This window comes from Hemiscyllium ocellatum, chromosome 12 (genome assembly GCF_020745735.1).
Source record: "Hemiscyllium ocellatum isolate sHemOce1 chromosome 12, sHemOce1.pat.X.cur, whole genome shotgun sequence".
Taxonomy (NCBI): Eukaryota; Metazoa; Chordata; class Chondrichthyes; order Orectolobiformes; family Hemiscylliidae; genus Hemiscyllium; species Hemiscyllium ocellatum.
The window spans coordinates 26,539,037-26,563,406 of NC_083412.1; the positions used below are offsets into that span (position 1 = coordinate 26,539,037).

The following is a 24,370-nucleotide window of genomic DNA, read 5'->3' on the forward strand; positions in this document are numbered from 1 at the left end:
CTCAAGGGTGCAGAATATTCTGAAAGGGGTGAATGACTAGCAGGAGGTTATGCACCTTGGTTGCAACGACATAGAGAAGAGGATTCTACAGAGAGTGTATGGGAAATTAGGCAGGAGGTTAAAATATAGGTTCTTCGGGGGTATTAATATCTGGACTACTCTCAATGCCATGGGGTAGTGAGAGTAGGAATAGGAGGGATAGAGTGGATGAATGCGTGGCTGAGATGCAGGGACCAAGGATTCCCATTTTTGGACCATTGGGATTTCTTCAAGAATAGAAATGACCTGTATAATGCGGACAAGTTCCACCTGAATTGGAAGGGGATAAATGCCCTTCTGGAGAAATTTAATATTGCTACTCAGGATGCTACAAACTAGGAGGGGCAGGAGAAGCAATGGGAACCAAAGCGATAGTGAGAAAAACAAAAAGGCTGAAGCTAGTACAGTAGATAAGGGGAGCAAGTCTAATAGTCAAGGCAGACAGCTTGGCAGAGAACAAGATAAGACTGATAAATTAAACTGTGTTTACTTTAATGCAAGAGGCCTGATAGGTAAGGCAGATGAACTTAGGGCATCGTTGGGAACATAGGACTGGAATATCATTGATATTACAGAAACGTGACTCAGGGATGGACATAACTGGCAATTTCATGTTCTGGGTTACAGATGCTATAGAAAGGGAACCAAGGGAGGAGGAGGAAGAGTGGAGTTTTTCTTAAGGTATAATATTAAGGAGGATATTCCTGGGAGTTCATCTTGTGAAGCTATATGGGTAGAACTTAAAAATGAGAAAGGAATGATCACCTTGTTGGGATTGTATTATAGGCACTGCCCCCTACCCACCCCAGTAGTCCGTGAGAAGCCTAGAAGCAAATACACAAGGAGATTTTAGATATCTGTAAGAAAATTAGAGTTGTCATGCTAGAGGATTTTAACTTTCCAAATACACTGTGCCTGTCATAGTATTAAGGGCTTGATGGAGATGAATTTGTGTGTACAGGCAAACTTTCTTATTCAATATGTGGATGTACCTGTTAGAGAAGGATACTTGAACTTCTGTTGGGAAATAAGGCAGTGCAAGTTACGGAGATATCAGTGGGGTACTACTTGGAGCAAGTGATAATTTTACAATAATTATGCCAAAGGATAGAACTGATCAAAAAGTCAAAGTTTAAATTGGAGTAAGGCCAATTTTGATGGTGTGAGACAAAACTTTCAAAAGTTGATTGGGAGAGGCTATTCACAGGTAAAGGGATGGTTGAGAAGTGGGAGGCCTTTAAAATTGAGCTTGAGAGTTCACAGACGGTAAGTTCCTGTTAGTGAATGGCAAGGCTGATAGGTTTAGGGAATGTTGGATGACTAGAGAAATTGAGGCTTTGGTTAAGAAAAACAAGTAGACATACGTCAGGTATAGACAGCGGGATTGAGTGAAGAAAATGGGTGCCCCTTAATGAGCTATGTGTGGAACCACAGGAGATGGGTGAGATACTGAGCAAATATTTACTTCGAGAAGGACATTGAAGCCAGGGAAAGAAATAGTGACATCTTGAAAAGAGTTAATTTTCCAGAAGAGTTGGTGTTAGGGGTCTTAAAATGCGTGAAGGTGGAGAAATTTCTGGGAACTGATCAGGTTTTTCCTAGAACTTTATGGGAAGCTAAGGAACAGATTTCTTGGACCCTTGCTGCCATACATGTATCATTGATAGCCATGGATGAGATGGTGGAAGACTTGAGGTTGGCTAATGTGCCATTTTCTAAGGAACGTTGTAAGGATAAACTGGGGAATGATAGACCAGTGAGCCTTGGATCAATGGTGGGTAGGTTGGAGGAGATTCTGAAGGACTAGTGTTAATGCATTTGGGAAGGTGAGGACTGATTAGGGAACGTGAGCATGGCTTTATGTATGGGAAATCATGTGTCACTAACATGGAGTTTTTTGAAGAGGTGACAAAGAAGGCTGACTGGTTGATATCTATATGGACTTCAGCAAAGTGTTTGAGAATATTCTGCATGGTGGATTGGTTAGTAAGGGTGGATCACATGGGATCTGGGAGAGCTAGCCAATTTAGTACAAATTGGCTTGAAGGTAGGAGAGAGGGGGTTGTTTTGGAGGTTTACTTTTTCAACTGGAGACCTATGTCCAGCGGTGTTCCACAAGCATTATTGCTGGGTCCAATACTTTATCATTCATATAAACGATTTGGATGTGAATATAGGAGGTATGGTTAGTAAGTTTGCAAATGACATCAAAATAGGTAGTGTAATGGACAATGAACGTTATCTCTGGCTATAGCAGGATCTTGATCATGAGCTTAAGGAGTTGCAGGTGGAGTTTAATTTAGGTAAACGTGAGTAGCTTTTGGTAAGGCAAGCTACGATCAATACCCTTAATGGTCAGGTCCTGAGGAGTGTTGCCAAACAAGGAGACCTTGGGGTGCAGGTGCCTAGTTCCTTGAAAGTGGAGTTGTAGGATGGTGAAGGTGGTGTTTGGAATGAATCCTTCATTGATCAGTGCATTGAGTGTAGGAATTGGATGTCACGTGTGGCTGTGCAGGATATTGGTGAGGCTACTTTCAGAATATTGCGTACAATTCTGGTTGCCTTTTCTTGGAAAGATGTTGTTGAATTTGAAAGGGTGCAGAAAGGACTTTACAAGGATTGCCAGGATTAGAGGGGTTGGTCCGTAGGGAGAGGCTGAATAGGCTGGAGCATTTTTTTCCCTGGAGCGTCAGAGACTGAAGGATGACCTTAGAGGTTTATAAAGTCATAGCAAGCATGGATGAGGTGAATAACCCAAGTCTTTTCCTCAGGGTGGGAGTGTTCAAAACTAGAAGGCATAGATTTAAGGTGAGGGGCTAAGGATTTAAAGGAACCTGAGGGCAACGTGTTCACACAGAGGGGGGTGCGTGTAGGGAACAAGCTGTTAGAGGAAGTGGTGGAGGTGGGTACGTTTCGAAGGCACTTGAAGGGTACGTGAATGGAAAGGATTTAGAGGGATGTGGGCAAAATGTTGGCAAATGGGGCTAAGACAGATTGGGATGTCTGGTTGTCATGAAGGAGTTGTACTGATTGGTCTGTTTTCATGCTGTATGACACTAGGTCAAATATAAATTTACTGTTTCAGGCTTGAAATTTCATTTTCAATGGTTTGAAAGCAGCATGGCTTGCCAAATATTTTGGACGAAGATTGAGGTTTGCTTGGTTTTGATTTGTGAGAAGATGTGAAGTAAATTTGAAGGTAATAATTGATTTTGTACCTGTTTTTCATTGCAAAGTTGGGAAGCTTTGGTACGTTGTATGTAAATGGAACCTTTTGTGCATGGGTTGATTTTGTGCTATATTGAAAATTGATTTGTATAAATCAAATGTGATAGAAAAACATCTTTCCCATCAGACTTAATTTCTTGATGTAGTTATAGAACCTTACTTCAATTCTTGCAGATAAGCTGATCATCTTATATTCTTGAATATTTTCATTTGCTCTGATATCGAAATAAATTTGCAGGATGTTGTAAAGTTCAAATTTTACCTGTATTCCTGAATTAAATTTTGTCATACTGGAAGTAGTATTTTTGATTGGACTTTGAAGCCAGTAGGCATGAATCCATATTGGTTGATTTTGTAACCTGGAATATTGATTAAGAAATTGCAGAGAGGTGCACAAACTGCTCCACTTAGGACTGCTGTGCACATTACGATGGCATTGATTCAATGGCAAAACACTTTTAATTGCCAATCTTGGGCCATTATTGTGGATTTTTGACAATGATTCAATCAATTCCATGTGCATGTCTAGTCACTCTAGCTCAACACCATAGTTAGTACCAGAGTTCTGAAGGTTGGATAAATTTCGACCACCTAGTGACGGACAGCTCAGCAGACCAAGCACTCCGCTTCACCTACTACCCAAGGTATCTACAGAATGTTGTTGACTCTTTGTTTTACATTTTTTTTAGATTACTTAGTTCGGCCCAACAAGTCCTCACCGACATGCTGAAGCGCAACCCACCTATACCTCTATATTTACCCCTTCACCTAACACTATGGGCAATTTTGCATGGCCAATTCACCTAACCTGCACATCTTTGGAAACTGGAGCGCTCGGAGGAAACCCACGCAGACACGGGGAGAATGTGCAAACTCCACACAGTCAGTTGCCTGAGGTGGGAATTGAACCCGGGTCTCTGGCGCTGTGAGGCAGCAGTGCTAACCACTGTGCCACCGTGCTGCCCACGTGCCACTGTGTCTTTAATGTGATGACAGGACTTTGTCTTCACAATGACTTTACATTGGACATCATCTCCTCTCTCTATGAGAATCTCAGAGAGTCTCTCTCTCACTGCAACCCCCAACTCATCTCCTCTGCCGTGAGGCTCCTCAACCATGTCCTGAAACAGACTCGCTACCACAGCCATATTCGCTTCCTCAGCGCCTGCCTCTGTAACCATCCCATACGGACTCCGGACTACTTTTAAACCAGCAGGATTTGGAACCGAAGAGGAAAAACAGTACAGAGTATAGATTAAAAAACAGCAGCAACGGTTCTCCTTCAGGATCCTCCGCTCCACACACTCAGCCATGTGCTGGCACCTAACCTCTTTACTGTCAGCCCTGCCACAGCTGAGGGCCACACTCTCTCAGAATGCAAAGGACCCCTCCTTTACTATATTCTAAGAAGAATTCATACTCTTAACAAACAGTATTTCAACACCATCTCAAACATCAAAAACTAAGTACAACAAACTTTTATACACCCACCTCCATAACCAATGCTCCTCAAACATTCCATAAGATTCCCCCCACCTCTGGAAGTTCTCAGACACCATTAGCCATGCAGCTGGTGCAGCTACCATCCCCACAGCGATCGATGATGTCACTTCCGCCCCCATCATAGCCGCTTCCACAGCCACTTCTGCCCCTCACAATTCCTCATACACCACCATTGGTCACTCGTGGTCGGGTGCAGATTGGTGGTGATGAGGTTTTCTCTGATTGGTTCCCTCACCACCAGCTGGACTCAACTATTTTTAGGTAAGTAGTGATACTACTGAGATATTGTTGCTGATGAACATTGAAGTCATTCACCCAGAGTACATGCTGCGCCTTTGCCATTGAATAACATGTGGATAAAGCATAAACAATGTGGAGGAGTTATGATTCATCAGCTGAGGGAGAGGAGCAGGGAAGGTTTCCTTGCCTATGTTTCCGAAGGCATTTATTGCTATCTAGGGTCATTCTTTCTCTGGGGGCTGCTCTTGAGATTTTCTTGAATGACTTTTTCAATCTTATTAACTTATTTAGTGAAGCAGTTACTGAACAATAACTTTTGGATTTGTGTTGATGATGGTGTTTGGACTCACCCAGAGGCAGCATTCCAAGAATCCATCAGTATCCTCAATTATCTCATTAAACTTAAAATGGCAATGTGCAGGGGAAACTTACATTTCTTAAATGTTGATTATAGTCAGACACATTACATTTATTACAGTAGCTCCTGAATTTGCACAGCCTTAAATTGGCGAGTCCATATACATTTGAAAGAAATTAATTTACTTCAAAATTTACTTGGATTCCAGTTGGCTGAGTATTCTTTTGAATAAAATTGTTCTTCTTTTGAAGCTCTCAGTCTGTCCTTTCAAATTTGTTCTTAGTGCACCCTTTCTATTTCATGTCCTTGCCGCTTCCTGCTGCCATCAACCATCACCATCTCGCACACCCCAGTGCAACTTGCTTCTTTCTCTTGGAGACATTGCTATCCTGAATATCTCTCTCAATCTGTAAGTAGTGGTGTGGCACAGGGATCTGGGTCTACTATTATTTAAATAGATTTGAATGATTTGGATGAAGAAAGTGAACGTATTGCATCCAAGTTTTCAAGTAACACAAAAATAGATGGGAATGTGAGTTGTGAAGATGAGAGAGTCTGCAGGAGGGTATAGATAGGTTTTGCTTACCCTCAAGCCTTAGCAGATGGAATACAATGTAGAAAAATGTACGGTCAAATAGGCTGAATACGAGGTGGAGAAATATTGCAGAAAGGTATCGGAGCGCTTGTGCGTGTCAGGCTTCACCAGGCTATAGGAAATGCAAATGGAATGTTTACTCTTAGTTTAAAGGGAAAGGTGTATAAAAGTAGGGATTTTTGCTTAAAATTATACGAAGCACTACTCAGAACACATTTATGAACAGTTTTGTGGTCCTCTTATCTAAACAAAGATATACTGCAGTCCAGGGAAGGTGCGCTAGGCTGATACCAAGTACGGTGAGAGTGTCGCTTTACAGGGTAGATATGCAAATACTGTTTCTTCTTATGAGAATTGAGGACCAGAGGGCATAATCTCAGAATAAAGGGTCATACCTTTTAAGACAGATGAGAAGGAATTTCTTCTCAGTGTGGTAAATCTGTTAAGTGCTTTACCTTAGAGGGCTGTCGAAGCTGGGTTAGATTTGTAATCGGTAGGGGAATTGAAAGTTACAGAGGAGAGGCAGGGCGATGGAGTTGAGGATTATCAGATCAATCATGATCTCATGAAAAGTCAGATCAGGCTCAATGGGCTGAATGGACAATTTTTATTCCCATATCTTAGGGCCTGTCTCCCTAATTGAAAGGTTGGAGAAGTTGGGCCATAAGTGCAACAAAGTTCTTTTTGCTGTAGTTCTGCTGCCACTTTCTATCATTTGTGCAATTATTCTGGTATACTTGGCTGTAGTCTGATTCCTTTCCTCATCTGAATCATTTATGTTTTTAAATAATGGTAGGCACAGATCCCTGTTGCAGATACTAATGACAGGTAGCCATCCTGGAATTACCACCTACACCATGTTTGTTATTAGCAGCAATTAGGAAAGGAAGCAATCACAGCTTGACATTTTCACAAATGTAAAACTCTGACCCTATCGAAGTGTCAGCATTACTCAGAAATCAGATCTGCATTCCATGTACAGTCAAGCATGAGTTGTGACATGAGCAGCAATAATAATTACATTGGGTGTAGAACCTGATCCTGGTATGTAGCTATGTTGGAGTAAAAATTGGCCATTCAGGCCTGACACTTCAGCATCTGTTTTCCACTTCATTTGCTCCCCTCTGCTTTATTTATCTTGCGCTATTTGCAAACAGAAAGCTATCAAGCTTTTGCAGAATCTCCAACTAATCTGCATCCATAGCCTTGTATTATTATAACAGATTATATTTCTAGCTAATATTTGTGGCTGCAGTCATGGTGAAGAGCTGTGAATCCATTTTTGAATACACTGCAATTGCAGCCTTATTTTGGATTACAGATCATAGTATCAGCATTGTCAAGATTTTTACTGCAAATGATATCGAGTTGTCAAGTGAAAATTGAAAGAGCACTTGTTAATCTGTGTGTTTTGTAATTTGACTTGGCTCCATAACTTGATTTTTTTTATGTTTAGGAGTTTAGGTTGTAGTATGAATGTGATGTGAATTCACCTTGTCCTTTACTAAATGGCCAGTGCTTTGTTTTGCAATTACTTCCTGTTCTCTTTAGCCTTTAAGTGCCAAGAGTATGTACTAAAGATTTGCTGGTGCACATTCTCTGGTCGGACCAAGTGGATTCCTTTCATGTATGTTTCAGACAAGCCAGCTGCTCCTTTAATGACTGAAATGTTTGACACCGCACCCTGGGAAATGAAGATGAAAGGCAAAATGCAAACCATGACTACGCTGTACTTTTCATCCTCTTCAATTTAAAATTTAACTATTAAGGAACAGCTGTTAAGTAAGCTGAGGCAAACCTTTTTCATTTTTCTTTGACTTAATGGTTGGTGATTCATGCTGCATTCCTTAACCTGATTTAACTGACGACTGATACACTGCAAAATATCTTGCATGCATTTTGCTATTTGAATGCATAACAACAAACCAGGTGCTGAAAAAAGCACAATCAGCCTTTTATTAATTAGTTGATCAATGAAGAGCAGGTGAGTTAGTACAGTGTTCAATATTATTGGTGCACTTATTTAGGATATTGAGTCACTGTGCTTTTATATTGTGATGCCAACACTAGTGGACATATTCGGGAAATGTCCAGTGGAAGTGACAGTATGGAACCTTCACAACTGGTAGCATGGAATGAGTAAATGAAACGATCTCTTCTGGAGAAAATTGAGGAGCTTAAAGTTTGAGCTTTACCTGCCACATGGGAATTCTGCTACCAATTACTTTTAGATGATCAGTTTTTAGGTATTTTCTAATCAACCAGCTCAGATTTTATTGCACACCTCTGGAACAGGTGGGACTTGAACCTGTCTCCTGGCTCAGAGGCATGGAATTTAGCACCAGACCACAAGAGCCCAGTGATCAACTTTTATACTGAGCCAGCTGACGAAAGTTGGCTTGGCAGCTGTTCTATCACGCTGATTAGTGTATGACAGCACAGTAGACTGAAGGTATTGCACAGACCTTGTTCTGTGTTAAATATAATGTATAAGCAGCTGAGTGATAATGTTAAAAACTACAACACATTGGGGAAAAATGAGTATGCACCAAACAAAATTTTAGAGAATTTTGACTGGTGAGGGGATGCCAACAGGTTAGTACTCAGTCTCAATCTGACTTCATCAGAAAACCTCTTGTTTGATTTAAAAACTTGATTCAGATTCTGGCAAAGAAGGAAGCAACCTCATTCCAATCTCCTGAATGCTATTTCCAATCACCAGAAGATTGACCCTGGAAGATCTGGCAGCCCTATTTCCATCAATCCACCATTGGTCATCAGACCTTCACCTGCTTAGGTTTTCAGGAGCTCTAGAATACCCTACCAATACTGGTGTGCCCGTATCTTCACTTGCCTCCTTTTCAGACACTTTTTGACCAAGCTTTGGTTATATGCCCAATTACAATTTTGTCTGTATTGTACTCTTGTGAGGCAAGTTGTTATGTCTTACTATATTGCAGGTGCTAGAAATATGTGCTTATTTATCTATGAACTGTTTAAATAGTTTCAATTAGAAGTTTTTCTTAGGTTAACAAAGATGTAAGCAGAAGAAAAGATTAGCAGGTATCTTTTAGGTAAGATCAGGAATGAGACTTTGAAAGGCACCAGGCCAAGGAGTGGCTGATGGAAATATGAGGGAATTCAGCCTTCACAGGGAGGGAGATCTGGGAAACCTTAGATGCATAAGAATAATGCCTGATGTCTGTATCACCGGATCAAGCCAGGGACAATTGTTTAGCATATGATTAAATTGTAGAATGAAGTGATAGTATGCGTACATGACCAAAATTGGATATAAAGAGTAAGACTAGAAGCTTTTCACAGCACTAGCTTAGGATGTCTAAAGCTAGCTGTCCGTGCTTATGCTTGACTAAATGGTTATAACTTGTACCTGAAGTGTCCTGGTGGTTTACCAGGTCAGTCCACAAAACTAGATTACCTTGTGGATCTTGAGTAGCATCCTATATATGTAATTTGAATATGTAGTTAAAATAGTAATGTATTTCAGTTGAACTCAGTATGCCATATCTAGATGATTTCATAGTGTGTTTTGATACAGCATAATGTGAAATGGCAATAACTGGAGTTTTCACGAAATTCAGTGACTTGCGATTGGTTATTATCCTTCCAGAATTTCAGGGGTTTTCAGTTAAATTTTAAAACATGAACAAGGAGCAGGAATTGGTGTTTCAGCCTCTTGAACCTGCTCTGCAATTGAGTAAGTTCATGGCTAATTGTGACCACAAATCGATATTTCCTTTTAACCCCTGACAACTTTGTACCCCTTTGCTCCACCTAAAATATGCCATAAAATATTCAAAGACTCCTACTTTTACTGTCTTTTTGCAATGAGTTCCAAAGACTCACGACTATCCGTGAGAACAAATCTTGTCTTATCTTTTACTGATGGGGTGGCTTCTTATTTTTAAAAGTGACTCTTAATTCGAGTTTCTATGATAAGAACAAATATCATCTCCATATCTAGCTTGTCAAGATCTCTAAGGATCTTCATATGTTGCAAACAAGTCACCTGTTAAACTTCTAAATGCTTGTGGGTGCAAGTCTAGCCTGTCCGACCTTTCCTCCCAAGACAACCTGCCCTCCCCATCAGGTAGTCTGGTAAGCCTTCTTTAAACTGCTTTTTCTCACTTCAAATGAAGCGATCAGTACTGTGCACAATATCCTAGATATGATCCCTATAACTCAAGGGCAACCTGTCTACTTTGTGCCCAATTCTCCTTGAGATAGATGTTAACATACTATTAACTTTTCATTGCATGCTTTATCTGCATATTAACCTTTTGTAATCCATGCATTAGGTCGCCGGGATTATTATTCCTCTGAGCTATTTGAATTACATGCTTTTTATTTCTCCTGCTAAAATGACAATTTCACAATTCACTCATTCAAATAAATTATCTAAATCCTTTTATAGATTCCTTCTGGCTTCATCACAAATTACTTGCCTATTTGTCTTTGTGTCCTCAGAAATTTGGCAACCATACCTTTGAGGTCTCAACATAGGGATCAATGTCACATCACTTATGTTGTACGAACCTGAAATACCTATGTCTATCCAAGCTCTGATTCCTATTAGCCAAACAATATGCTATCTTTAAACATCATGAGCTTTTATTTTCCAAAGTAACCTTTTGAAGCAATACTTATCAGATGTGTTCTGTAAGTGTAAATGCGGCATATCCAATTGTTCTCCTTATTTTGAGCACTTTGAGGAAATAAAGAGCTCAAACAGTAGTCAAATATGATTTCCCTCTCATAAAACCATGTTTACTTTGTGTGATTACCTTGAACATCTCGAGTTCTCTACTGTAGCATCTCTAATAACTTGTAACATTTTCTTTATGACTGATGTTAAGTGAGGTGGCCTGAAGTTTCCTGCTTTCTGTCTCCCTTTTTGAAAAAAGGAATTGCATTTGCTACCTTCTAATGGGTCCTCATGTGAATCTAGAGTATTTTGGAAAATTAAAGCCAGTGCTTCAACTATCTTGTTAGCCATTTTGTCTGAGACTGTAGGAGAGGTCCATCAGGACCGGTACTTGTCAGCTTGCACTTCCAACATGTTACTCAGTATTGCTTGTCTGGTGATTGTAATTTTCCTTGGGGAGCTTCCCGCCCATTTCTTAATTTACAATATTTCTGAGAGCAAAGACTAGTGGAAGATAACTGTTCAATTCTGCAATGTACTTTACATGATCAGTTCCTGAAACTCACTTTCTGTACTGAAAATATTCAACTTGAGGTTATTGTCTCCCATTATTTAAAGAAGATGACCATTCAAAAGGAAGCCCTCTGTTAATTACAATGTTCTTTAACACATGTGAAATGAACAATTTACTGCTGTCTCCACGTGATCCTTTCAGCTGGTGAAATACAGTAGAAACTAGTTAATGACCTTTTTCAAAAAGAAAGTTGATTTGTGTAATATGTTTTTTTTCTAAACAAAGGGCAATATCTTGAACAGTAGTTACTGATCTAATTCTTATCGGCTACCTCACTTAATTATGCATTGTACATTTTGTGACCGGGTGAAGATTAAGCTGCCAGTGCTCAGTGATAAGTTATAATGCCCTAACACACACACGCAAAAGTTCTCATTGTAATTATGACGCAAAATAAAGTAACAACTTTGAGTTTTCAGATGGCTGAAGTGTCATGACCAGTCTTATCTTATTACTCACTCGTGGAATGAGGTGCTGTCATCTGGGTTAGCATTTCTTGCCCATCCCCAGTCGAGAAGTTGGTGCATGTTATAATTTTTTTGAACGACTGCAGTGCACGTGCTATGGTTAGACCCGCAATCTGTATACACCAAAGTGTGCCTACATTGTCGAGGCCTGGCTAACCAATTGAAAATGTTCAATCAATTCAAAGAAATCTGTCAGTCTTTAAAGTTTGTACAGAAGAATGGAGGATGAACCAGACACAGGTGACAGTTGTTTATAACTGATATGTCGATCTTCTTGATTGAAACTTCACGTATAGGCACATTTTCCTGTTTTGTTCATGAGCAACTTATTACATTCTCTATTACTTACATTTTGTAATTCTTGCAGGAAAAAACCTTTCAAAAGAAGGAAGTTGGTATTATTCCAGCTTTTGCGTGTTGTGGAACATTGCAGAAATTGCCATGGGGAGAGCTTCAGCAACAAAAGGTAAGATTGTCTGGGTAAAATAATATTTTATTAATGTGCCACCTTTTTTGTGGATTGAAAGTATATGATTTGTCTTGACCAGCAAGTAGGATTTATTACACAAGGCCTTTATGTTGTGCTTCTCATTGCAGATAAGATTAATGCGTTTTCAGCCTTTTGTTTTCAATTGTCCTTTTCCTTTTCCTTTTACTTGTGAATAATTATTTGAAATTACATCAGTACTAATTGCCTGATTAGAACCTAATACGAGTAAAACTAGCAATGTGCAAGTCAAGTGGTAATCTTTCATTAACCATAATCTAGCTTTGCTGTAACCTTAAAGTGCCATCAAAACCAAATTAAGGCTTTTGAAGTAGAAACTGACTTCATTGCACAGCACAATCTTTGGGGAATAGATTAAGGGTTGGATCTCTTGTTGATCCAAAACTGTCACTGTTAAATAGTGATTTTGATTTGAGCATATGAACAAGAATTTTATCAAGGGCTTCTAAAAAATCAAAAATGATATAGGCGTGTGGTGCTTGTTACCAAAATGTGACCTTGACAATTGTCATGTTCAAATGCTGTAAGAATCTGGATTATGTGTTCCACGTATATTGAGGGCAAAGTTATACAGTGGGAAGACACAAAATAGATGTCAAGTTTGTCAAAGTTAACTGGGAGGGAATATTCTTAGTTAGCATATCAGGTATAGTCCAGCGAAATCAGTGGTGTCTATATACCAGAAGTTGTATTGACCAAATGAGTTGTCATCCATAAAGCATCATGTTCCGTTGTTCAGTCCTGTGGTATGCTAACAAGTAAAAGATCCATTGTATACAGTTAGAGAAATGTTCAGGGCTTGGGCCTGTCCACAAGTGGATAGTCCTCTCTGGTTAGTGGATGGTGATTTTCTATTGGAGGATAAAAAATAAATTAAATTGGGGACTGCAGTAACTTTTTCTCCGGGATTTTAACTTTTCCATATATTTCTTTTGTTCTCTTGATTTCATTCATGGTGTAGTAAACTAAAGTTGCCATTCTCAGAAGGCATCAGTCCTTGGTTAAATTTCAGGTCCAGACTCCAATTTTAGTTCAGTTGTTTCAGCATAATAATTGAAAAGGATTGGAGGAAGTTGGATTTTCATTTGCAGAATTAGATGGCATTGCGAAGAAGTGCTGTGGTATGGTTCATAGTATAGTAGCTTTCAACTTCTGAGCAGTTTAATCATATTTGTGCTAAAACCAAGTTTGTTCCAACTCACATTCTGACAGTTTTGTTCTTTCATGACTTTGTTTGGCTTAATAGGGACTCACATTTATGATAATTCATGTACAAGGCTGTTTGGAAATTGTGCACAGTTTGACTTTTCTCATTATGATTTGGAATCTTTTATTCATTTGTCAGCAGTTAAGATATTTTGAGTGGATGTTGTGGATCATGTGATCTAAAATTTCTCTTTTGAGAAGAGCATTCTAGTTAATGGTACAGTGAACTATAAATGTGTTATGGAAGATTGACTCATGACCCTTCAAATTCAATCTTGATATATGTTATTACATCTTTTGAAGTTTGAGCTTCAGTTGGACTAAGGCATTATTGTCCCATTTATTTGACTTTTATGGTACATCATTCAAAAAAGAGGCATTATTTTCACTGCGACCTGTCATTGACGACCAAGTTTCCACAGGTTGATGCAAAAGAATTTTAAATGTCTTGATAATTATTTGTTGTTTATGGGTAGTTTGGTAGGTGAGTATGACCACGTTATTTACCAGAGAAGAGACATGAAAGATTATTCTCTTCAATTGCATCCATTTAATCAAGTTCCAGTTTATACTATCTTTAAAGCTGCCACAGGTAGAATTTGTCCTGTTTCATTTATTTAGAGTTGACTGAAAGGTATAATAAATTATTTGATGTATGGTGGATCCTCTGTCGGATCTCTGCCTTGTTTAAATTGTTGAGAGTGTGGTGTTGGAAAGGCACAGCCGGTATGGCAAACATCCGAGGAGAAGGAGAATCGCCATTTCGGGCATAAGCTCTTCATCAGGAAGAGCCTATTCCTGGTGAAGGGCTTATGCCTGAAACCGTCGATTCTCCTCTCCTTGGATTTGCCTGACCTGCTGTGCTTTTCCAGCACCACACTCTCGACTCTGATCTCCAGCATCTGCAGTCTTTACTTTCTCCTTTGTTTAAATTTGTATACATTCTTATGCTGCCACAGCATGTGGAAGCTGGTTAGGAAGTTGAAAAGAATTATTCAATGAATGGGAATCGATCCATCCCCATACCATCTATTTGCTGGCATTTTAGTTTTGTGATTGCTCATAAGTTTAAATTAGCTTCAAATTAAAACAGACAAATGTTATGACAGAAAATGAAATTATGTGATTATTGTTATGTACATGAGAGAGTACACGTAATTGAATTCTCCCAAGTTTCTCCTTTTCTGTCAGCAAGCACAGGTTTTGTAGTTTTTTTTTCTGAGGCTATAATCTAGTTTTTCCCAAACACTTAATTTATGAACTCAAATTTTTAAATGTCATGCAAGAAATGTTCCTTATGATTAAACCAAAAGTTGGTGTATTCTGCCATTCAAGCCTAGGTGATTGTGTTAAAATATACAAGCAGGTATATTGGGAAGGAAGGAAAAGTTTACAATTCGAGGGGGAAAAATATCAAAAGCATGGTTTTGACCTTTGAATTTTTGTGAGAGTCTAGAAAGTTGGTATCCAATGAAAATTTTGTAGGATCTTAGATTCAAATGGATGTAGAAGGGTGATATAACAGTATATCTTTAATAATTGATGAAGGACCAACAAGATAATAGTGTACCGAATTTTACCACATTATAGGCAATGACAAGTTTTCTTCCAGAATCAGATTTTGAAGATCTATACCTGAGGCAGATTGAACAATGCTTGGAGTTGAGGCATAACTAGTTAGATTCTTAGCAAACTGTGATGTTAACAATACACCAGACTATTACCCGACGATATAGTTAAAGCATAACCAAAACTCTTTTGACTTTTGTTAATGTGATGAGGCCAATTTAAGGAGTAATGTTCAATTTAATGAATAGGTTTCTATTCCTCTGGCCAGAGATCCAATATTCACCTAATGAAATAAGTTCTGCAACAGTACCTCTAAGTAGAAGAAGTTAACTGCTATAGCCCTAATGAAAATCCATTGTTGTTTGAGTGAAGTGTTGGGCCATTAGCACCATTTCAAGTACAGAGATTCAAGAGCTCCAGTTTGTTTTCAGTTCTTGCTGGGGTAAAACACAGCTCTGAATGTTTCTTTTGTTGACTGCGCAGCTCCCACAATGTCAGGATGAAAGATTCAGTAGTATGATGTTTGAGCTGCTTCCTGTTAACTGCTTCAAAATTTTTCAGGAATTTATAGTTATCCATCATGCGATCAATGTTTGGTATGTTTTAGACCAACAAAGTCCTTTTAAAAAACTTAAACTAGCAAGTGTTCTTAAAATAGTTTCATTTCTATCTGTTTTGTGGAAAAGATAAAACCAAAGCTAAGTTGTACTGCATAATTGGGATGTTGCAGAGTTTTCCCTGTGTAAGTATTTTGTTTGTCTTTAAACAGTCAAGTTTGGCTTTCTTAGTTTGTGCAAAACGCACAGTGCTTAAAGGTTTAGAGCAGACCTTTCAGTCCTTTAAACCTATGCTCCTTGTTAGATTGTGACTAGCATTTACTTAATTCCTTTCGCCCTCTTAGTTTCAGATATCTTGGGCCAACAACTTGGACCAATAAATTTCAGTCTTGAAAATTTCAAATGACTTAGCATCCACCGCTTTTTGAGAGCAACTTCTAGATTTTAACAACTTGGAGGAAAAATGTTTCCTGATTGAATGGCTACTTTAAATTAAGATCATGTTCTCTTGTTCTGGGCTTTTGCTTGTATAAGAGGAACTCATTTCTCTGTATTTACTTAACTTAATCCTTTGATTATTTTAGAACAGGTTTTTTCCAAATGCTTCAGCTTGCGGTGGCATGCATCAATTTTTCTGTCGTGGCTGTTGATTAGCTTTCAAGAAAGCAAGGTTAGGAACATTAGTAACCGTGAGCGTGAAAGGAAAACACAATTCCAATCAATGAAATAATCACTTAAATGACCTATGAGTAAAATTGCTATAAGTGTCAAGTTGCAGAGCTGACTAATTATTTTTGCCTTTTTGGTTAAGACTTGGAGCAGGGCCCAAATTCTTGTCATGAAGGAAGGGAAGGAGACTGAGATCAATTTAAGGACTTGAACTTGAGTAACCACTGACCTTTTTATTTCCTACTAGTAAAGGATAGGATGTTGCCTTGGCTGAAGACATTTAGTTATGAAGAGAGACTGGATAGACTAAGTTTGTTTTCCTTGGAGCAGAGCAGACATGGTTAAGGAACAACATCAAGATATATAAAATAATGTGGAAAATAATAGGGTAGACAAGAAGAAACCTTTGCCTGTTGGTGGAGGGATCAGTGACCGGGGGCACAGATTTATGGTAAGGAGCAGGAGATTTAGATGGCATGTGAGGAAGTCTTTTTGACTCGGAGGTTGGTGGGAAGCTGGAAATCACTGCATTTAATGGTATTAAAAGCAGATACCTTTGGAACTTTCAGTAAGTGTTTAGGTGTGCACTTGTGATACTAAGGCATACAAAGCTTTGAGCCAAGTGCTGGAAGATGAAATTAGAATAGTTTGGGGGTTGTTTTCAACTAGCGCAGACTCAGTGCCTTTTCCTGTGCTGTTGACCTCTGATTTTGGCACTTTCCGAACAGGCCTTGGTGGAATTGATGTGAAAGTTACAGGATGCCCATGGATTTTCTCCTTTCTTGATGTGCTTTGTGGATAGACATGTGGACTGAGTGTGTACAACTCAGTCTCAGAATTCAAACACACTCTCCCTCTCTCTAGTCTTCCATTCTTCCCCCTCTATTTCCCTCTCATTTACTCCTCTCTTCACATGCAAGCTCCTCATAGCCCTGAAAGTTGAGAAACATGCAGCCACCTTGATTATTCTTTTTCAGTGGCCCTGCATCAAAGTGAGGGTCTTGTATTCAGCCTGACTTGCTTGCCATGTGGAGGCCTCTGCCCCATAGTCAAAATCCAGTGAATGCCCAATCCTTGAACCCTCTGAGAAAAGCAGACTCTCTGCTGCTGCTAATGTTGTAAAGGCTTAGACTGAGCAATGTTATTCTTGATTGCACAACTCTGTTCTTTGTTTCCTGTGTTTGCTGCTGATTAGTTTACTAAAGTTATCAGCAGAGAAATGGCATTGGATTGAAGGAGCATCTCTTTGCAGTATCTTTTAGTTATGCTTCATGTATCTAGAAACCGAGTAGCAAGCCAGATAAGACGCTTTTGAGGGTCACCTTTTTTGCCTACAAGCCTATGTTGGCTAAGCCTTCTGAGAAAGTTAGATTAATTGCTATGTCTAAAGGGAGAGAGATTTTCTTTGTTCCATAAAGCTTGAGTATGTTTGAAAGGCACTGTGTCTTCATAACATGGGATGAAATGGAGCTGGTGCCCAACTCGGTTCCAGAAGATGTCTGCCCATGCTGTCTCATATGTGAGTGATATTGAAGAAAGCCAGTTCATGGTTGCTCTCATGAGCATAACTGCAATGACTTGACTGCATACACAGAGATGCCAACTAAGATTTTACTTTGTCTCCGTAATTTAACAATTTCACACAAATGACCATTGTAGTGAGTCTGCTGTACCTCTCCAAAATTATTTGGTCTTTCATTTTGCCACATTTGTACCACTACAGTATCTTTTAATGATGTATCCATAACATCTGAATCCCATTGCTGCCTCAGAGCTGTATGTATCTTGACATTAGGAAATTATTCTGATTTGTCAAGTGCATGTTCTTGCCTTTCCCAGGATGCAACTCCATCCTCCATAATTTTGTCCATCCCATACCCTTTTTTAATTTCCTTTTTCTTTCAGCAAACAGTGCTTTCATGTACTTGAATGTGTAACTCTTTCTTCATCGAAGTCACAAATATAGGCAATGAAAAGCTGAGGTACCATTTCAGATACCTGGGAACATCCTTTGTTACATCCAGCCAAGGGGGGGGTTTACTTTCATAAATTCACATAGATTTTGATTAGCTCGTACTTGTCCAAGTATTCAGTCACACTGCCTCTGATGCATTATAGTAACTTCCTGAAAATTATAAAATAAGCTTATAGTTACCAGATGGCTTCATCTTCCTCTTTTTTTTTGTTGTTCCTCCCCAAGTGTAACTTTGGAAAATTGCCAATCTAAAAACAAATTCATACTTTCTGTTAAATATGCTGTTTGCAAACCTATTCTCTTCAATCTCAGAGTTGAAACACTTGACTGAGTTTTTTTTTGAAGAAGTAATGAAGAGGATTGATGAGGGCAGAGTGGTGGACATGTATGTGGCCTTCAGTAAGGTGTTCAACAAAGTTTCACATGGTAGACTGGTTAGACCTCATGGAATACAGGGCGAACCTGATGTAGGTTTGCTCTCAGAGCTGAAAGGTTCTTTTCCAAATGTTTCATTGCCTTACCTTACTAGGTAACATCTTCAGTGGACCTCATGTGAAGCAATGCTGAAAATTCCTGCTTATTTTTATGTTTGGGTTTCTTTGAGTTGGTGGTGTCATTTCCAGTGGTGAAGTCACTTCCTGTTCCTTTTTTCAGGGGGTGGTAGATGGGTTCTAACTCTGTGTTTGTTGATAGAATTCCAGTTGGAATGCCATGCTTCTAGGAGTTCTCATGTGTGTCTTTGTTTGGCTTGTTCTAGGATGGATGTATTGTCCCAGTCGAAGTGGTGTCCTTCCTCATCTGTATGTGAGGATATTAGTGAGAGAGGGTCATGTCTTTTTGTGGCTAGTTGGTGTTCATGTATCCTGGTGGCTAGTTTTCTGCCTGTTTTTCCAATGTAGTGTTTATTACAGTCCTTGTACGTTATTTTGTAGATGACATTAGTTTGCTCACTGTCTGTACAGGGTCTTTCAAGTTCATTAGCTGCTGTTTTAGTGTGTTGGTGGGTTTGTGGAACAGGAAGTGACTTCACCACAGGAGATGACTTTTCAGACTTATTCTGGTTACTTTTCTATACATTTCCTGATGAAGAGCTCATTGGATGCTGCCTGACTTGCTGTGCTTTTCCAGAACCACACCTTTTGACTTTTTTCATGTTCCCAAGTTCGTTTACTTGTTACTTTCTCTGCCACATAACTTTGTACCACTTTGTATTTTCTCTCTCTGGCTTGAAACTAGTCAATCTTCCAACTTGTATTTCCTCATGAAATTTAAACTGCAGTTATGCCTCAGTTAATTCAACACTCTCACATATGCTAACCTTTTATTCTGCTTCCACGAAGTGTATTGGTAATTTATTTTAATTGTCTCTGAAAACTGCAAACCACATCAGGTTTTAGTGCAAACTGCAACTAAAAGCCTGCATCAGTTAACCTGTAGAAAAATTGTAAACCAGATAACTATCCTAAGCTCCACCCATCTTGAAAACTGTATGTCCTGTTCTGGGATGTCTTCAAGTGACACTTCGATTAATATCCCTGATTTAACATTTCTTCTTTGATCAGGCAACATAAATTAAGCAAGCTAAGTCAAAATGTCACTTGTTGAACAAGGAGACTTAGATTCAAGTCTCACATGCTCCAGAGGTGTGTAGTAACACCTCTGAACAGGTCATTGAGAAAAAAATCCCAAAGCGTAACCTGATCATGTCCACTTTCAATCAACCATCATGAAAAGGATGGTTAAAAAAGAGCAGATGTAAGCTATTTCGCCCTTTTAAACCTGCTCTGCCATTCAGTGAAATGGTGCAAAATCATACACTTCAACACCCTATTCCAGTTCTATTCCCATATCCCTACATTTTTAACCTGTACAAATCTCTTTTTCATTCTTGAATGTACTCAGCAACTGAACTTCAATAGCTGTGTCAGATTTTCAATGATTCACCATTTCTCGTTTCTTCTCATCTCAATCCCAAGTAGCCTGCTGCTTTTCCGCAGTCATTGTTTGCTGGTTTTACCCCTCCCAGCTGGGTAAAGAACCCTTCTTGCTTCTACCCTGTCAAGCCTTGTATGAATTTTCCATGTTTCAATAAGATCACTTGTATCTCATTGATTCTTCTGATTTCTGAAATAAATCCTGATCAGTTATAATCGTTAATCATGAGCCAGTTGTAGAAACACACAAAATAGGGATAGGAGGGAGCCATTTGACCCATCAAATCTACTGTTATTCAACACGATCACCATCTTCCCATACTCTCTACATACCTCTGGGTATCTTTAGTCTTATAAATCGATTTCTCGAATATATTCAGTGACTTGGCCTCCATCCCTTCTGAGAAAAGGTGTTTCTCATTATCTAAGTCTAAACTGGCTTATTGCACATCCTGAGATTGAAACTCTTTAGTACGGACATCCCCCAGAAAGGGAAACATATCCCCGACCCTATCAGAATTTATGTAAAAGAGATTTCCTTTCATGCTTTTAAATGTATAGGGCCAATCAAGCCAATGTCTCCTCGTCTCACTCCTGTCATCATATAATGCCACAAACTTTGTGTCCTCAGCAAATTTGAATATATGACTGTGTCTATGTATTATTCAAGTCATTAAAAAGTAACAACAAAACAAGTAACTGTGGAAATGTGAATCAAAAACAAAAATTGTTCAAAAAATTCAGCATATCTGGCAGCATCTGTGGAGAAAAATCAGAGTTAATGTTTCATATCCGGTGACCCTTCGAAACAGTTATTGTGGGACAACAATTTGAATAGCTTCCTGTAATTGCTATTTTCTGTTGCCTGCCATTCAACCAAGTTCCCAGCCCATATGCAGTAATCTGCTTATTTCTATGCGCTTCTACCTTAGTTAAATCTCCTTGTGTGGGATTTTATCAAATGCCTTCTGGAAGTCCATATAAGCAACATTTATAGATATTCCTCAGTCCACTACCTTAGCCACCTCTTCAGAAATTCCAATAGTGTTTGTGAGGCATGATTGACTTATTATGAATTCATGCTGGCTCTTCTGATTAACTAAACATTTTCAAGCTTTTCAGTTATACCATCCTTGATTATAGATTCCAATAATTTCCCCACCAGATGTTAGGCTACTTGGTCTGTAATTCCTTGGTTTTTTCCTTTCCACCCTTCTTAAAAAGTGAAGTGACATGAGGGATAACCCCCAAATTGAGGAAAATCTGAAACATTTTAGTTAGGGCTCAACAATGTGCTCTTCTGCTCCCTCTAACACCCTCAGAAGGAAAGTGTCAGTAATTTGTCACTCTTTAATTTCATTAATTTAATATTTTATTAATTTTATTCAATCCTTGTCCCTGATCTTAGGACTTTTTCTTAGGACTTCAGGCAAGCTATTCTCCTTTTCTACTGTAAATGCTGAGGCAACATAATCCTTCAATGGGTCTGCTATTTCTCATAATCATTGGTAATATTCCCACTTAGTCTTCAGTGTGCTGACATTGCTCCTGACCACTGTCTTCCCTTTATGTAACTATTGAATTTTGTTTTATTGATTCTTTATTTCCCTGCAAATTTTCTCTCATTATCTCCTTTAGTTACTCTTAAAAGCTTGTTTATGGCCCTTTTCTTGTCTGTCTTTCCCATTCAGCAGAAACAGTGCTATTTCTTGAATTTATGTAAGCCCTTTTAGTTTTATTCTGTATCTTAGCTCTTTATTTATCCATGGCTCTCAAATGGAGCATTCCCCATGTACCCTTGTTGAATCTAGCACATATTGCTTTAGGAAGCTATCACGGACGCACTCCAGAAATTCTTTACCTTTCTGACAGGTGCTCGTCTACCTCTCCCAATTTATGTTAAAGCTAACCACCTCCCCTCCCCCCATTAATCCTGCTTTCCTGAGCTTCATACCCCAATGCCAAATTTCAGCATTTATACAATCCAGCACATCAGAGCTGCTACCAGAGAATTTATATATAACACCTATGTCAGTTTTAGATCCTTTGTTAATCCAATGTTACATCTGCAGATTTTCCACTGGATGCTTTCCCTTTAATAACCATTTTAAATTTAATACATGGATTTTTGAAGAAGATACAAGTAATTGTTTTGAAGCTAATCTCTCTAGTAGTATGAAAGACTTATTCATGCATTGTACCAATAATTAATGTACCTAAAGCACCATGTTTGCACTTCTTTAGATCCAAAAGAAAATCGAAAAGAAAAAACTGGGAAGAGCCATGTACCAAATAATCCTCTTAAGAGCAGCGGTAAGTAACTTTTATGTTGTGTTAGATTTTTCTTGTACTAAATTGAGCAGTATCTGATTTGATTTGTTTCTTAAACCACTAAAACATGTGCTGGTATCTTAAGTGCTCATGCCACACAAACGCAGGTGCATATATTTTGTTCCTGCAAGTTATGTTATTGTAAGTAGCTTAAATATGCTTTCTATTTAACATTGGAACCATCTTTAAATATTTTTCCTTTATTTTGTAAACATGTTTTGCAATGCTGTAGTCATAAATGTACAATACCAGCATTTTTTTAAAAAGGAATTTTTTGGGTTTACTTTATAAAAATAATTTGCCATGTAATATAGTAGAATTTGGTTGGACTTTGTTGATGAATTTGACCCCCTTTCTTTCAATATGAAAAAGCTCTGCTGTAAGCAGTGATCCGGCATAAGGTTTTTTTTTCACTTTTTCCACTTGTAAATTTTATTGTGTAAAATACTTCTAATCTAACCTACTTAAAACAACTGAAAATGGCAATATTCATCACTCTGTACTCTGTGTGATGCAGTTATTTTACTAATTAACTTGATGCAGAAACCAATTAGTATGGTGCCAAATTCATCAGTTAAGGATTCTATTCATTGGAAATAATTTCTAAGTGTGCCCATAGAAAATTGATAGTCTCACAAATATCAATTTTTAAAAATCATGCAGAATGAAATTGTATCCTGGTACTCAGAGATATAAAAATAAACTCACTGAAATAAAATTAATTTACAAGTCATCATTATTTCCAACTTTTAAATTGTGTAGTTTTCTGACATTCGTATGTGACTATTTTAGGTTTTAACTTTGTCCTCCTTTCTCCTTGGCAGGAGGTGTTGGAACTTTGTGGGTGAGGGAGTCAGGGACACTGTCAGAGCACAAAGTTGGTGGGGTGTTCTACATCCTTGTTGTTATTGGCATGCTCTTCAGTTTTTATTGTTCCGAACTTGATCTGCTTTTCCAGCATCTTTAGATGATGATTTTTGTTTTGCTATACCGCTCACCACTTCAGGTTGATTGTTTGCCCTTATCATGCCGTTTTGGTTATGATTCCTGTTGTCTTGTGGTAATGTCACTTCATCCATCTTAAGAGCTCGCAAATCCTCATGTCATCTTTTGTGTGAATGTGTGCAAGCGTTTATCTATTACATGTTTTTTACATGTCCATTTATAATTCTCCCAAGTCTGGTGATGGCTCTAAATATTTTCCTCCCTTTTTCCTTGCACTAACTTGACAGACCTAATGAATTGTTCCAGCAGTTTCTGTTCTTTGCATTCCTGCTTTGACTAGGTTGTATAGCACCAAACTTTTCACCAAACTTTATTATGCTAAACTTGTTTTCTCCACTCCTATACTACTGAGACTGATATACAATTACATAAATGACTCATGGTGGGGAAGTTTAAAGGTTTATACCCTGTTATGTAGGCAGGATCTTTCAAACCTACCATTCTCTGAATTGGTAACAACTGAGCAGGAATGTTTGTGCTTAAAAATGCAACATATGAAAACATTTTCCCTGAACCTTTAATTAGTGATGCATTTCATCTTTCAACATTATTCATTAATTTATTTTTGCAATTCACACGACATTTCTGAACCAGCAATGTTTTCAAAAATTTACTTTTTGGGAATTGAGCATCTCTGTCAAGTCAACATTAGTTGGCCAAACCTAATTGTCCTTGAATAGAGTAGTGAGTTGTTCTCTTGAGCTGTTGCAATCTCTAGTTGCACAGTGATATTGGAAAGGGAGTTTAATGATTTTTGAACCATTGATGAAGAATTTTTAGGTCATAGTGTTCATGTGCGTCTGTTGCTCTTCTCCTTGTTGAAAGCTTTTGTGGTTTTGGAAGGTGATCTCGAAGGAACCTTGGCAAGATGCTGTACTGCTCCTTGTAGATGTTTACTGTATGTTGGTAGTAGGTTGAGCACCAGTCACATGGCGGTGTGGTCGTC

The 24,370-nt window shown here is 38.5% G+C and overlaps 1 protein-coding gene across 3 annotated transcripts in view; it reads left to right on the plus strand.

Annotated features, from left to right (window-relative positions):
* The window catches only part of scml2 (Scm polycomb group protein like 2), a 109,387-nt gene that overhangs the window by 26,701 nt on the left and 58,316 nt on the right, over positions 1-24,370 (plus strand). For all 3 annotated transcript variants that reach the window (XM_060832945.1, XM_060832947.1, XM_060832946.1), the window contains exons 2-3: positions 12,038-12,136; positions 22,333-22,401. In XM_060832945.1, the coding sequence (XP_060688928.1) occupies positions 12,112-12,136; positions 22,333-22,401 (94 nt within the window). In that variant the 5' untranslated portion in view covers positions 12,038-12,111. The remainder of the gene's footprint in view (positions 1-12,037; positions 12,137-22,332; positions 22,402-24,370) is intronic.